Consider the following 15109-nt stretch of genomic DNA (forward strand, 5'->3'; position numbering starts at 1 on the left):
TGTGCGTGTCATTCAAGGCTTATCAATCAATGAAAAAGCCATGCAGCTCCATAATGACTAATCAATGGCAAAGGCTGGCAGGTCGACTGGAGATAACCCCAACAAAGGCTGAGCGGATTCTTGGGCTTGTCTCGTCGTTACAATGACGGCGGAAGAAAATCAATGGTGACCTTAAGCTCAAGTTGACCGGAGCGGGATGGCACATTGACAGCGTGGTTCGACATCAACAACCTACCATTTTTTTCCCACACATTTTCCAGCTTTGGCAACATTTTAATCATCCCACTTCACAATGCCTTGGGCTGTAAGAAGTCAAAATAAAGCCAGGAATGTTTAGCAAAAAGAGGGGCCCCCATACCGGGCAGCCATTCTTGAGCTTTTACTGGCTCCCACATGCGAGTATGCGCGTTGCGGTGACCCGAGTCTGAACCGGAGTTGAACTCCTGGAGACGGAGCAGCAGCGATGTTGCCTGTCAACGCTCGCCTCAAGCTATAGACGGGCAGGAACACAGGAGGCCTTATCGTACCCTTTCATGTCACGGCCATTCTTTTCACTACAATGTGAGAACATGACACTTGAAGCGCTTGCGACTGAGTGCTGTTGGCCTCAACGACCACCGAAGGGTCTTGTGAAATTATTCACTGCTTTTTGAAATCATTTTTATGGATTAATGTATTATCTTTAGCATTACCAACCTGTTTAGGCTTGTGAGTTTAATTTGTTTGACATTTAAGTCCCTGTGAGACTAAAAGTCTTGTTAAAAACACTGACACAATTTGAATGATTAAAAAAAATGGCCATGTATACACAAATTAGCCTTCAAAAGAGTGAAAGTGTAAACATGTCCTTTTAACGCAGAGAAACCATTCTCAGCTCTATTGTCCACAGTCAATCGGATCAAATACCACACATCTTATGCCTACACATGTTTGAGCAGTGAAAATAGATCCACTTAAAGCCTCTGGCGGCTGCAATAGATCCCACCGGGTGGGGCGACAGCCACGAGCTAGCTTGTGAGCTAACCGCGGCCCCTCTCGGTCGGTGGGAGAAGCAAGATTGCATGTGTTGTAACCTCCCGACTTGCGTGTCGGTCCACACAACGCAGACATTTGAAGGAATGTTAAAAGTTTATTCAACATGGCAGCACATCATTCAACCTGTGGCTCACACAACATGACAGCCATTTAAGTGCACACTTTCTGCTAGTTATACAGGGTGTCCATAAAGTCTCTTTACCATTTCAAAAATTTATTAAAAATGCAATTGATTAGATATTTTATTCAGATTTGTTTTATTGTATTCACAGGGATGTGATTTGACCAAAGTGAAATTATCTGAAAATTTAGCCGGGGGTCTGGGGGCCCTGGTGGGGGGACAAGGGGGGCGAAGCCCCCCGGAGCTCATGGGTTTTCCGTGTTTTTAAGTACTTTCAATGCACTCACATGACAAAGAAATAGACAAAACAACAGCATAAATTTTCAATGTATATTGAACTATCCCATATAAAATGGCAGTTTTAGTCAACTCAAAATCAGCCACATTCAAAAACATTGGACTGCCTTTGCTTTTAAAAACTATCACTGAGAATATCATCATATCTAACTAATGTGATTACTAAGTTAACACATAAATAATGTTGAAGAGTTCAAATTTCATGAACAAATAATTGTATCATGACCAAATGAAAAGTAACTCATATTAGAGCATACCACAAATGTCTTTGTTATAGCAGAAGATGTTATCTGTCGGAGTCATGTGCATACACAATGAACTACTAAAAAATAAATAAATAAATAAATAAAAAAATTCAGATTTTTTTGGGGGGGGGGATAAAAAAAGCGGAATTCCGCGAATTAGCGGAAAAATCACATCCCTGTATTCAGTGTTTATTAAAAAAAATTTTTTTTATCACACTGCATTTGTGTGTTTCAGGGATCCTGTTTGTCAAAGAGGTGATATTGAATGAACCCCTACAAAATGGCTACCCCTCAAGAGAAGGCGCAATGTGTCTCATGGTTTATTGAAACAAAATCGGATAGGCAGACTCAGCGAAACTACAGAACTAAGTATGGAAGAAATCCACCGTCACGTCCGTCAATTCGTGCATGGCGCAAGAAATTTATGGAGACAGGGACAGTGTTAGATAAAGGAAGGAGTGGGCGACCTTTGACCTTTGACAAACAGGATCCCTGAAACACACAAATGCAGTGTGATAAAAAAAAAACTTTAATAAACGCTCAATACAATAGAACAAATCTAAATAAAATATCTAATCAATTGCATTTTTAATAATTTTTTGAAATGGTAAAGAGACTTTATGGACACGCTGTACATCCCACAACACTTTGCGTTCTAGCATGTTACGGTAGAGTGAACGACACGACGCTTGTTGTGTAAATTGAGGCATCCAGGGAAATGTGTTTTTTGTGGTGTAGACATAGCTAGCTAGCTAGCTAGCTAGCTAACTGCATCTTGTAGTTTTAGAACTTATACAAAGGGGGAGGCAAGACTTCATTCACTGGGCAGTTCAAGTTCTTCTATTAGTGGCAAAAGTTTTAGTTCAAGAAAACTGAAAGGGTTAAAAACAAGAATATTTGAGGACGTACGGTATGAGAATTACTTGAGCGTCACTTAGCAACGGACATATGTGGAAATGGATATTGATGATTAAATCACTTATTGGCGCAAATGTGGCAAAAATGGAGCACACGTCAGACGATCCTGACGTCTGCGCTACAGCAACTACCCAAATGACTCAATAGCATTGTGTGTTTTTTCTCTGGGTACTTTGCCTTCCTCCGACAAAAGCATCCACGATAATTTCGCTTATTCGCCGTTTTTTGCGCTAAACTCAAAGCTATTCCTAAAAGTTTTGCGTTGGCATGTTAGTGCCAAGCACCAATGTTGAACGAAAGGGAGGAGCTTTATTCAGTCTGGCCATAGCTTTGTCTAATGTGACAAAAAGTGCTTTGCCACCATCTAGTGGCTTCTAAAAGCAATTCCAAACCTTTGCGGGGTTATGGGCGACATAATTCTTTAAGTCAACTGATTATTTCCCTCCCTAGGCTCTTCTGGCCGGCTAAGCCCTCCATTGATTAGCCCTAGCATTAGCCCCGACCGATTACTGGGAATCGCTATAATGGGAAACGAGAATTACTCTGGAATGCGATGCCATGAGATGAGGATTACGTAGAGGCCGTTATCACCATGAAATAGCTACAAAAAGCAGGTTATGGCAGTGAAAGCAGCCAATCCTAACCTGGCTGCGGTGAAACCTGCAGGGATCGACTGCAGGGAAGGTTTTGGTCGGGCAACGCTGATACGGGGCGCACTCGCGGGATGAGTGGACGTAAACCGGTTTTGGAAGCGGCCGGCCCGCCAGCGCTTATACGCGGCTAATCTGATTGGATTAACACCGACCCGCCCGGATGCACGTGAGCGCGCACAGGCACTGCAGGCACACACACACACACACACATACGCACGACGTGCCAATCAGCCTCTTTCTTGGAGTTCATCTGGATTCTGGGATACTGTTTGCCGCCACGCTGATGGAACCATGCGACGACACACACACACACACACACACACACACACAGGCGGAGTGCGGTGATTTGTGCTGAGAATCCAAAACAGACCCATTGAAAGAAGAGTAATGCCCACCGCTTGACAAGCGTGCTAATTGACTAGCCCCCACCCCACCAATGAAACTAAACATTTTCACCCCTCCGGCTTTTATGTTCAATCATTCCCTGACAGCCCTCCTCTTCCTCATTCTCCTCAGTCTCGTCTCCGTCCTCCTCCCACGCCGCACACTCGCACATGTAATCGTTCATTAGAACCGAGTCGGTTGTCCATTAGGCAACGCAGCCATTTTGGAAATTGCGGCAAATCTTCCATGAAAAAGACATTTCCTCTAATGCGCTAGCCACGCTCTGGAGGAGGAGGAGGAGGGAAATGGAAGATGAGGGGGGGGGGGGGGGGCAGAGATGGGGAGGGACAAATGTGAAAGAAGGAGATAGAGGGACGAGGAGCGGGAAAAAAAAAAAAAAAGACCCCCTCCTGGCCATAAAGCCACCGAGCGGAAAGCAGGCCTGCTGTTTGATTAGGGAGTGACACCACCATGGAGGGATGGAGGCAGCGGGAAAGAGCGCTTAGGCGGGAAGCGGAAAGCATGGGGGGGGGGGGGGGGGGGCTGAAGATGAAGAAGAGGAGGAGGAAGAACAGGCAGTGATTGGAGAGGAGAGTAAAATTAGCCCTGTCCTATCTTTACGTAGACACGCCGGGATTAAACACAGACAGGCGTGAGAAGCACGGGACAGATGGTATTCGTGTTTGGTAAAGTGCGGCTTTGATTTCACACAAAGCTCCATAAGAAAAATAAAAAAAAAAAAAAAAAAAAAAAAAACATACAGGTAAATATACGCACTTCAATATTCACTAATGTTTCAGCATAATAGTTTGTGGAATATTTAATGATTTAATTTGATTCAGGTGTGGCAGCAGGTAGACTTTGAAAGCAACCTCCTTAAAGTCTAGTCAAAAATGTTCTTTACAATAATAAGTTCTATGACCACCCCCCCCCCCCCCCCCCCCCGCTTGTCTAAAAACAGCATTCTGATGTTTGTGGACTATGAACTAAGCAGTAAAATCTACCCGCTTTTATCCATCTCATGGGGGCGGCCATTTTGCCACTTGCCGTCCACTGAAAACGACATCGCAGTTGCTCAGGGCTCGACTAATCACGACTGGCCTATTTTCTGGGTTTGGTCATGTGACATTCGCAAGCGACGTCGGCCGACTTGCAAACCTACTCGTTGACTTGGGGGGCGGCCCTAATGAGTACCGCCTTATTTTCTGAGAAATAGATAAATAATAAATAAATAATAAATCTCTATGAGATTTTATTTAGAAAAATGTAATTATTTTTCTCTTTACATTTACTAATGTACCTTCTGTGCACATCCAACGGACAAAAGCTCGTCATATGACAAAACAATACATTTAAGAGCTGTAATTGAAATATTGTGTAACGCCGCAATAATTTTGCTCACGGTTATCATAGCATCACAATGTGGTATTGGCCCAAGGTACAAGCGCTCGTTAGCTGGCTGGAGCCATGCCGGTTGATCCTGCGGGTTCGGGGGGAGGAGAACTCGTTAGCATGGTCGCATCCCATAATGCCATTGCTTATGTGCACGTCAGCCTCAAAGAGGCGACCGCCAAATCGCTTAACACACTTATCGCCAGACCCCAAAACAGAGTAATATGCGCCTGCTAAATGCGAAGAACACTCATCCTTGTTTCCTTCCAGAGGCTCATTCTTGGGCGGCGCACGCATGCACTCGCACGCCCGCACAGAAAGAGAGAGAGAGAGACACATTGTGAGAAATCGATAAATAATAAAACCCTTAAAGGTCGTCGGTGTAACAACTTCAACACGCGGCAGGTCGATGGCGGCTTCGGACAATCTCGCAAATGTCACGGCGCCCGTCTTATGCTGTCATTCTAAGGGCAACCGGCGAGCCTGCGAGGGCCATTAACAGTCACGTCATGTTAAACAAGTCCAAATGCATGCTAGCAGATAAAGATAGAATAGTAGCCTTGGCTACAAATCTACTGTTCCTTGGTTTCAAAGTCACAGTTAGGTTTCGATTAGGTAGGACAAGGGAAGTAAATGTAAATCTGCTTAGCTTTTGCGTAAAAAGGAAATAAAACAAATATTCAATGATATAACAGCTTTAAATCAGCTAAAGTGCAACATCATAAATAAAAAAAAGACAGAGTAATGATGATGACATGTCAAATCGGTAAAATTACCAAATAAACAATACTGAGCTCTCCAGAAAAAAATAAATAATAATTTAAAAAAAAAAAAGGAAAGTGCAACATGAATAGTGAAACTGAAAACCACTACCATTAAATTCCCCAATCAATAAAAGTCCAATTTGGTGTCTAATTTGCGTTTTGTATTTTCACTCACTGGCAAAATTTGATTGTTTTCTTGTTTATGCTGAGGCGGCCAAAAATCCGATTCATTCGCCTGAAAAATAATAACAGCAATTCCAAGAGCGCCTTCGCACTGCCTGGTGCTCGAACTCTAATAATAAATAGCCCTACATTTCAGCAAATGTCAAATAAAAACACAAAATAATGTCAGCTACAGCTTGCCCAGCATTGATCACTTTTTTTTTTTTCTAGAGGGCCTTTCTAGTAAACATAATAAGACGGCCTCTTTAATGCGCCCCCGTTGGACTAACGGAGATGGCTCCCGTCCATGTTATTTATTTCTGCAGCGTCTAAAAGGTTTTGTGTAAAATCCACACTGACAGCCGGATAAGAACGCGGCGTTGGCACAAAAAAAAAAACGGAACTGCGGCTTCGTATGGAGGTCTCGGGCAGTACAAATACTTTACTACTTACATTTGAACACATTTAGTATAGTTTCTGCTTTTTAATTTGTCAGAAAAGGCTTGTTACTTTTTTCATGGAGGAGGTCTGTGAAAAAGAAAATAGTAAATAGTGCTTAGTGACCGTAGTGGCTGAGATCTTGATTGATTGAAATCTAGGGGACTTAAAAGTCATGAAAAAGGAAGAAAATGACTCAGCTAGCATTAACAACAATGACGCAATAAACGACATCTCCCATCTAAGCGCTTAGTTTGAAAAAGAAAAAAAGGTTTGATGTCGTCAGGTACTAAAATGATTCATTCACCAGCTTCTGGTGTTAAAAAATGATCCGTCTAATCTTAAAAGACACATACAGTTAAGTCTATTTTTTAAGTTGTTAGCGTTAGCTAGTTAGCCAGAAAATGTTGTTTTCATTGCATAAAAGCCTGAGCTAATTGACACCCATTGAAATGCAGTTTTATTTATTTGTTTACAAAGCCAAAATAATGTTAAAAAAAAACACTTATAAACATTCAATATACATTTTCTACAAATAACAAGGATTGGGGGGGGGGGGGGGGGTGGGGGGGGTTGTTACTCCTGTAAATAACCATCCCCAGAATGTTTAACCGCCAATATGCAGGGGTCAACTGTATACATTTCGCAATAAACATGATGAAATAATTTTTACTTTTGTATTTAATTGCGACGTCGTATTTTTTATTTTAGTAAAGGAGTCAGATCAATGCAGAGAAAAGACAGAGAAGATAAGATAAGATAATTTAAGAATGACCTGGCTAGCGTGTTTAGCGCCGGAATTTTTCAGATGTCTGGCTGAAGAACGTCCGACTTTGAACAGCAAAATATCAGGCAAATTAATCACTAATCAGAACCGTACCCAAAAATCTATTATCTTCTGTTACGGTGTATGTCAGGAAAAGTGGCCTATAAAGTTGAAAAGTATTAGGGGTGTTAGAAAAAATCGATTCGGCAATATATCGCGATATTACAGCGCGCAATTCTCGAATCGAGTCAATATACGGCCGAATCGATTTTTAAACATCAATTTTTTTATGACAAAACTTCTTACTTAGGTTTAAGATTTACACATTAAACATGGAAGAATGTTACATTAATGGAACATTAAGCCTTAATATTTTATTTCAGTGCTGTTCAAACATGAAACCGACTGCAACCTGAATTTTCAAATAAATGCATTTTCATACAAATCTTACAGTGTACATGTACAAGTTTACTGATTAGTATTTTCAAAATTTCAGTTAAAAAAATAATAATCGCAATAATCAATTTATAGATTCGTATCGGGATTAATCGGTATCGAATCGTGACACGAATCGAATCGCCAGGTACTAGGCAATTCACACCCCTAAAAAGTATATTAATATTGTATAAAATATTCATAATATCAGTAATGTTATTTTGTTTGTTTTCACAATAGAGTCCTGAATTTCATATTGACTTTTGAGGTCTGCACAATAAATGTTCTCAATTACATTATAGCAGATCAGATCTTTTCCAATTTAGCTTTTGCTTCGAGACTGTGCCGCAAAGAAAACCAATTATTTTGAGCCTTGTTACAGCATGCGAGTACCACTGCCACATCTGGAAGTTCCCATAAATTTTGAACAAGCAAGTAAAGCGTAAAAAAATGTTTTTTTATGTCTGCCTGACGGTGTTAGCGGCTGCTTAACGGCCGCCATGGTAAACATACGCACAGCCGACCCGAGAACTATGCGGACACCGCCGAAAAAATCCCTGTAAACAAGCCCGATCTTTGTCGCACTTTGGCCCTGGCCTCTACCACACCGGTGCGACCGCCCCGGAGACGAATGTTGCAGCAAGAGTGCAAACACACATGCGTGGATTGACGCACATGTGGACAACACGGGGCACTCAGGCTGCGGCGAGCTCACCTACAAAAACCTTTGATCGACAACCCAAAAAGTTCTAAAAGGAGTTGGGGACTTTCATCCGGATCCAGTTTTGAGAACAAAGACTAGTAAGACCTGGCAGAAGCAGGACAAATTACAACCAGATATGCTGGCATTTCATTGCCATATGTTCATAAAAACATAACCTTATTAAACATCCGTGACTTTAACCTTCCAAGACTTGCGATACATGAACAAAGTGAAAACGGTATTGATGAAAGGGTGAAACGAAACCGAAGTCGAGGAGGCCGCAAAGAGAACTAAAGCAACATTTGGCTACAAGAAATTATTCAAAATAAATTGTTTAACTAAACAACTAAATGTGTCCCCTGGCATTATTAACCCGTGGGCAGTATTTTATTTTGAAATGGCCTGGTCAGAACCAACAAAAAGCCAAAAAATGGTCACGATAACGCCTAGGGGTTAATCATGTTTTTAACCATTTTTTAACAAGAAGTATGGGAAGTTATGCTACTGTACTTTTACCCTATGATGGTAAACTATGAATATTCATAAAAAGAACCATGAGGAGCACAGCAAGCCAGTTAGCCAAGAAAACATGTGCCTGCTTGACAATCAATAATAATAAAAGTAGTGTGCAGCATTTAAATCGACCCAATAATTGACCCCAAAATTGTCCCAACCCAAAGTTTGAAAAAGCATATCATTTCATTAACCTCGAGGGGAAGGCTGGGGTTAATGTTGACGTATTTTTTTAAGGGTAAGCATGTGACTAATGATACATTCTTGACTCGTAAATACATCCAGGGCGAAATTGCAAACATAGCAACATAACCTAGACGGAGGGTGGAAAAAAACAAAGAAAAGAGGAAGAGAAAGCGCTGCGGGTGCCCATGCCAGAATTTGCTGCTTGCCATTAAGAGTCGTGCTTTAGGACCTGCGTTAAGCTTACATCCCATTGTCAAGCGGGGTGTCGATTTTTCACATCATAATTAAATTGGGATTTCACTTTCCTTTCTTTTCTTTGGTCCTTCCTCGGGTCTCCTGACGGCCTCACGACTCTGGCTGGAATTGTTCGGTTTAGGTGAACGGTTTGGGATTTTTTAATAGGTTTTAGGTGAACTAATGAATACACACACACTCACACGCACGCACACACACATAAAAAAAAAAAAAGAGAGCAATGATGATGATGACATGTCAAAATCGGTAAAATTACCGAATGAACAATACTGAGCCCTCCAGAAAAAAGAAAAAAATGATTTTTTTTTTTAACTCACGATTAATCACGAATTTTAGATCTGTTCTAAATGTACAATAAACGTTTTCATACTCTTGATAATGTAAAAGTGGATTTTTTTTTTAACTAATAGAAATATGGCTGCATCTTTTAGTCACTGATACAGTATACTCATTTCATAATAGTTAATAGAAAAAAAATAAAAAAATTTAATATAAAAAATTTAAATAAAAAATTATAATAATTAGGATTGAGAGAGAGGACCTAAAATCCATATCACGATACAAATTGTATCCCTTCACCAATACAAACGATGCGTAAAAATGATAATGGAAGTATTTTTGAATGGCTTAAATTGTTCATCAGCAAATCTGAATTGTGAAAAAAATAGAAATAACAACAAAAAAACAAAACAAAAGAAGCTATCATGTAATTTAGAGAACATTGATTGTATGGATTTCAAAACTCAGCACTCGAGTGCCAACTACTACATTTCCTCATCGTGGCTGACGTATGCGATAACGTACACATCCTTTTACGGTTTGCTTACTGTGTAGCTGTTGTATAATGTATTTTAACTTTAGATAATTATGAATGAACCTACTAATTTGCTGCTCATACTCGATTACTCTCCACTGTAAAGCCGTTACAGACTTCTGTTCAAGTTCAAAGCAGTTAGCACCTTTCTGGTGTTGCCTTATTTTAAGATTTCATGTTAGTTAGCACTTAGCAGTTAGCATGAGTTCTCAGTAGAGGTTTGCCTATCTCCACAAAAGATGATTCCAAATAATTCTTGATACGTGGGGAACAAAAACACGATTCAAGGATGTAAAGATTCGGCACAGTAGACTGTAAGCACAGCCTATTTGGAAAAATAATTTGTGATTTAGAGGGGGCGGTTCTGCGCATTGAGTAGCCACGCTAGGCGCTAGCACTACACATAGCTAGCGTGACGCAAGTTAGCTTCATTACCACAAAGCGTCACTCCGGTAATTCCCTAAAAGGGAAAACGTGGAGAATGGATAACTCCACTGACAATCACGCGTCTCTTCACTCGAACAAAGTGCCGGTCGCAGTACCAATATATGAGGAAGAGAAAGCTACAATGTAGACAAAGAAGAGTAGAAGAAGGAATGGAAGGCTATCATCTCGTTTTGTAATCACACAGTGCGTGGTTCCATCCAATAGTGTTTGTTGACCACATACAAGAATTTGCCATCGTAATTATTGAACAGGTTTAATATGTACGATTGTTAGCTGAGCAGATCAAGAAGTGAAAAAATAAAATACAACCATGCTTATTCAGTCCACAGTCTTGATATGTATTTACCAGCTTGATCTAGTAATGTTGAAAATACAGTGATTTTTTTGTTTTGGGCCCCAACACACCAAACGCCACAGAATAATCACTCAGGACAACTTTCTGAGACATCAGCTCATCTGTCTTTTCTCACAAAGAAGCAAAAAAAAAGCTCAAATCGAACCCGGTTGTCGGTCTGTTGCGCATTGTGCATCGCATGCATTCGTCCCAGCTCATAACCTCTGCTCTCACCTCCTGCCATCTCCTCCCAAAAATATGATGAGAGCCCAATTAGCCTGCGTCCACGCTGATATCTCAGCATGGACGCGTTATCACCTCCACCCGGCGTGGGGGCGCGGGGTGGGAAAAGACTGACGCCAGCAGCGAATACCAGCATTAGTGTGTGCGTGTTGTGTGTCCCAGCAGTAATAATCACCCGGATTAGAGCAGAGCCAAACCCCTGCAGGGGCAACTAGCCCCGCTTCCCTCCCTTTCTGCACCCCTGTCTGCCTCGCCCAGGCCTGATCCCCCACTTTTTTTTTTGGGGGGGGGGACCCTGGGAAGCGCAGCAGCCGGGACAGTTTTAGTTTGTCTGCGAGGTACGCAGACAGGACACTCTCACAGGTTCCCCCTTTTGTCCCCTTGCACACAATCAAATAAATTACAGAGCGTGACACAAAAGAAGCCCCCGTCGACAGGGGAATCCTTTTCAGCACGCACGGACGGGGGTGCGCTGACATGGAAGTTGATACGACTGTCAATATGTCTGGATTATTATTAATCAGCCGTATGGGATACGAACAACTGTATCTTATCCCCCCCCCAACCAACAACTGTGGCAGCTCGAGGTGGGGTGCGTTTGTAAGAACACCCCCCATTCCCTGCACTGTTAAAATGCCAATCAAGGGGTCCGTTATCAAACAATCACACCAGATTCTCACTGCTCCTTTATGAGTCATACCAGCTGCCTGGTTTGATTTATCTTATATATATATATTTGTTTAAATTTTTGTAGCGGTCTGATAATATTGGAATTCCTCCTCACTATTTAAAATGATGCCACCACACCCACTTGATGGGAACCGCAGCACATATTTGGACCTTTTGCACCAGTCTAATACGATTTTCTTTTTAGGTTTCAGGAAAAACAAGCTAGTGATGAATATCATTTCAAAATTGATTGTCCAGGTCTGTGTAGGTAAATGATCAACATAAGGCCCATCAGGTTCAAAAGTTGCACTGATTCAATCACGGTAAACGCATTTGTGCTTACCTGAGATTCTTTTGCTTGCTCTCCTTCTTGTTGAGAACGCCTGGCACGCAGTTAGTAAGCTCGGTCCAGTCGGCGTGCAAGCCGCAGCTCCAGCCGGTGGAGAAGCGCGAGAAGAGCCACGTCTCCTTGCGGTTGGGCCGGTAGCAGGTACACTTCTTCTGGCCCGGCCGGCAGTCGCAAGGCACCTCCAGGCGGACATTCTGCACCAGGTGGCGGCCGAACGTAGTCCCGCCGGTCTTCTGGATGTGCAAGAACACGATCACGTCCTCCCCCTTGATTTGGAAGTCGACGGTCCGCTCCAGGTCTCGCACCGGGAAGAAGTACTTCTTGACGTAGTGGGGGTCCGGCGTGGGGAAGATGTCCCCCTCGTCCTCCTCCGCGAAGTAGCCGTGCGGCGAGCCGAAATTGATGACCCCGGGCGCCACGTACTGATAGAGAATCAGCATAAAACACACGGATCCGACCACGATCAACAAGAATTTGCTGCTCCTCTCGACCATGTTCCTGCCCAGTTGCGGTGCCCGCATACGCTACCATTTCCCGGTGAGCGGGGCGCTCGGCTTCTTCATGCCCGCCACGGCTACCGCCGCTACGGCTTACCAGAACCGCCGTCGCCGAGACTCGCTTCCCCGGGAATCAAGAGCGGCTCGCAACCCGTCGGCGAACTTGTCTCATCGTTCGCGGCGTGATGCGCATTGTAAACTCCAGAAAGACCAAGGGAGGGGGAAAAAAAGCGGAGCCCACCCCCCCAGCCACCTCCTACTACTCCGACAGGCGAGCGACCCTCCCCAGGTTTACTTTACTTCGCTCGGCGGTCGGACACACACACAGCAAGCTCGCCGCATCACCATGGAGCTGCGGTCCCCGGATGAAGCGAGGACTCCCTTCGCTCTCTCTCCCCCCTCTGCCCCCCCCCCCACCTCTTTCTCTCTTTCTCTCTTTCTCTCTTTCTCTCTCTCTCTCTCTCTCTCTCTCGCTCTCTCTCCCTTCTCGCTCTCTCTCATTGGCTCACAGGAAGACCGCCCATTTTTTTTTACGTAGACAACCTAGAAATACACCTTTAAAGCTAAATGGCGTTTTGAAAATGACACTATAGGCGTTCTTGTCCTTTCTTACGTCCCTGTGGTCTTGAGAAACTTCATTAGTCGGCCCACGTATTATTGTTCCAATTGAAAGTAGAAATAAATCAAGAACGCTCGAATGTTGTTTTTGCCAGCTAGCAGGGTGCATCGAAAGTTGTGAAGGCTTGGCTAGGAAAATGTGCCAAGATGTGTTTCTTGAGTCAAGAAGTAACCAACCATTCCAATTTACAAAGAGACTCACGCGCATTCTTAGGAAGAACGTCCTCGTGTACGTTCTTAGGAATTGATCATTCCGAGCTTGCGTCACAATTATTATTATTTTTTAAAATATTTACTCAGAAAATAACAGTAAAAATTCGTAATTTTACAATTTTTCTTTGTGAATTGACAATTTTTCAAAGTGAAAATAACTACAATTTCTGAAATGCCCTATAGATGGTAGAATTAATTGTATTAACATTTATTTTTAACGGACATCGAATGAGATATAAAATCAGAAAAAACTGTAATTTTCCGACAGCTGGGGCGCCAGAAAAATACTGTGAAATAACTGTTATTTCATAGTATTTCCTTTTCTTTTACTGTATTTTACAGTATTTTTCTGGCGCCCCGTCCGTCCGTCCGTCTTCTTCCGCTTATCCGGGGTCGGGTCGCGGGGGCAGCAGCTTTAGCAGGGAAGCCCAGACTTCCCTCTCCCCAGCCACTTCAGCCAGCTCATCCGACGGGACCCCAAGGCGTTCCCAGGACAGCCGAGAGACATAGTCTCTCCAGCGTGTCCTGGGTCGTCCCCGGGGCCTCCTGCCGGTAGGACATGCCCGGAACACCTCCTCAGGGAGGCGTCCAGGAGGCATCCGAACCAGATGCCCGAGCCACCTCAACTGGTTCCTCTCAACGTGAGATGATGTCTTAATATTAAGAGTGGTTAATTTATTATTAATGTTAAAATTGGCTGTCAATGAAGGTTCAATTAACATAGTTTTGACTTGGCGCCCCATCTTCCGGAAAATTACAGGTTTTTTTTAACGATACTTTTTTCTTTTTCTTACAGTGTGGTACTTAGAGAGACTAGTATTTTTTAGGTGGTACTTAAAAAGTTTGAGAAACGCTGAATAGACAAATGATGGACTGGTCAGAAGTCAATGTCAGGGCCCACTCAAGACAAACAACGGACTGGTTTTCAGCCAATGTCAGGGTACAGATAGACAAAGGGTATATAAATAATTATTTGATTATAGCTGTACTTTTGTTTTTGCTGGATTTAATGGCTGCTATCAAATTCTCTTTTGTTAAATGGTAAAGGCGTGGGCGCCAATAAGATTCACTTCTGCTCCTTTTGGGCCGTCAAGTTGCCAAGTTTCTCAATCGCGCTATAGAATAGAATTACATGAACTGAATAAGAGACTGATAGAAATAGAACACAATAGAAATTTTGCTTCTATTTTAGTTTGAAGTAGTGTCACAAAAGCCACTATACACTTTCTTTTTTCACTTTCGCTCCAGGTATCATTCAGACAGATGTGAGGCTATCAGTATTTAATAGCTTCGGCTTTTGCAGTTTTTGTTAGCCAATCATTCATCCCCTTGCCTACGGCTCTCCAAATGACATTGGAACCGTGTTGTAAAACTGCCACCGGGCGAGAAGTTTTTCTCTTCCCGTCTGCAGTTCAGCTCCAGTTTGAGAAGCTTAATGACTGTCACACTGCTCCAAAGTAGTACAATTTACGCTATCCATGGCAAGTTTCTCGAAATAGGATCTGTTCTTGACAAACCACATAACATAAAGCCTGATACTTAACACTAATGATGAAAACTTCTAGAGCAGGCGTTCCACACAAAGCCAGGGAAAGACTATTAGAATGAATAAAAGCTCACTTCAGAGGTTTGTTAAGAGGATTCGGGTTGCTTAATGG

General features: G+C 42.7%; 1 protein-coding gene across 2 annotated transcripts in view; it reads right to left on the minus strand.

The window, feature by feature from the left end:
* hs6st1a (heparan sulfate 6-O-sulfotransferase 1a) overlaps positions 1 to 12996 on the minus strand; it is an 83326-nt gene extending 70330 nt beyond the window's left edge. For both annotated transcript variants that reach the window (XM_077559997.1, XM_077559996.1), the window contains exon 1: positions 12118 to 12996. In XM_077559997.1, the coding sequence (XP_077416123.1) occupies positions 12118 to 12644 (527 nt within the window). In that variant the 5' untranslated portion in view covers positions 12645 to 12996. The remainder of the gene's footprint in view (positions 1 to 12117) is intronic.
* Between the last annotated feature and the right edge of the window lie 2113 nt (positions 12997 to 15109).

This window comes from Vanacampus margaritifer, chromosome 1 (genome assembly GCF_051991255.1).
Source record: "Vanacampus margaritifer isolate UIUO_Vmar chromosome 1, RoL_Vmar_1.0, whole genome shotgun sequence".
In the NCBI taxonomy this organism is placed as follows: domain Eukaryota; kingdom Metazoa; phylum Chordata; class Actinopteri; order Syngnathiformes; family Syngnathidae; genus Vanacampus; species Vanacampus margaritifer.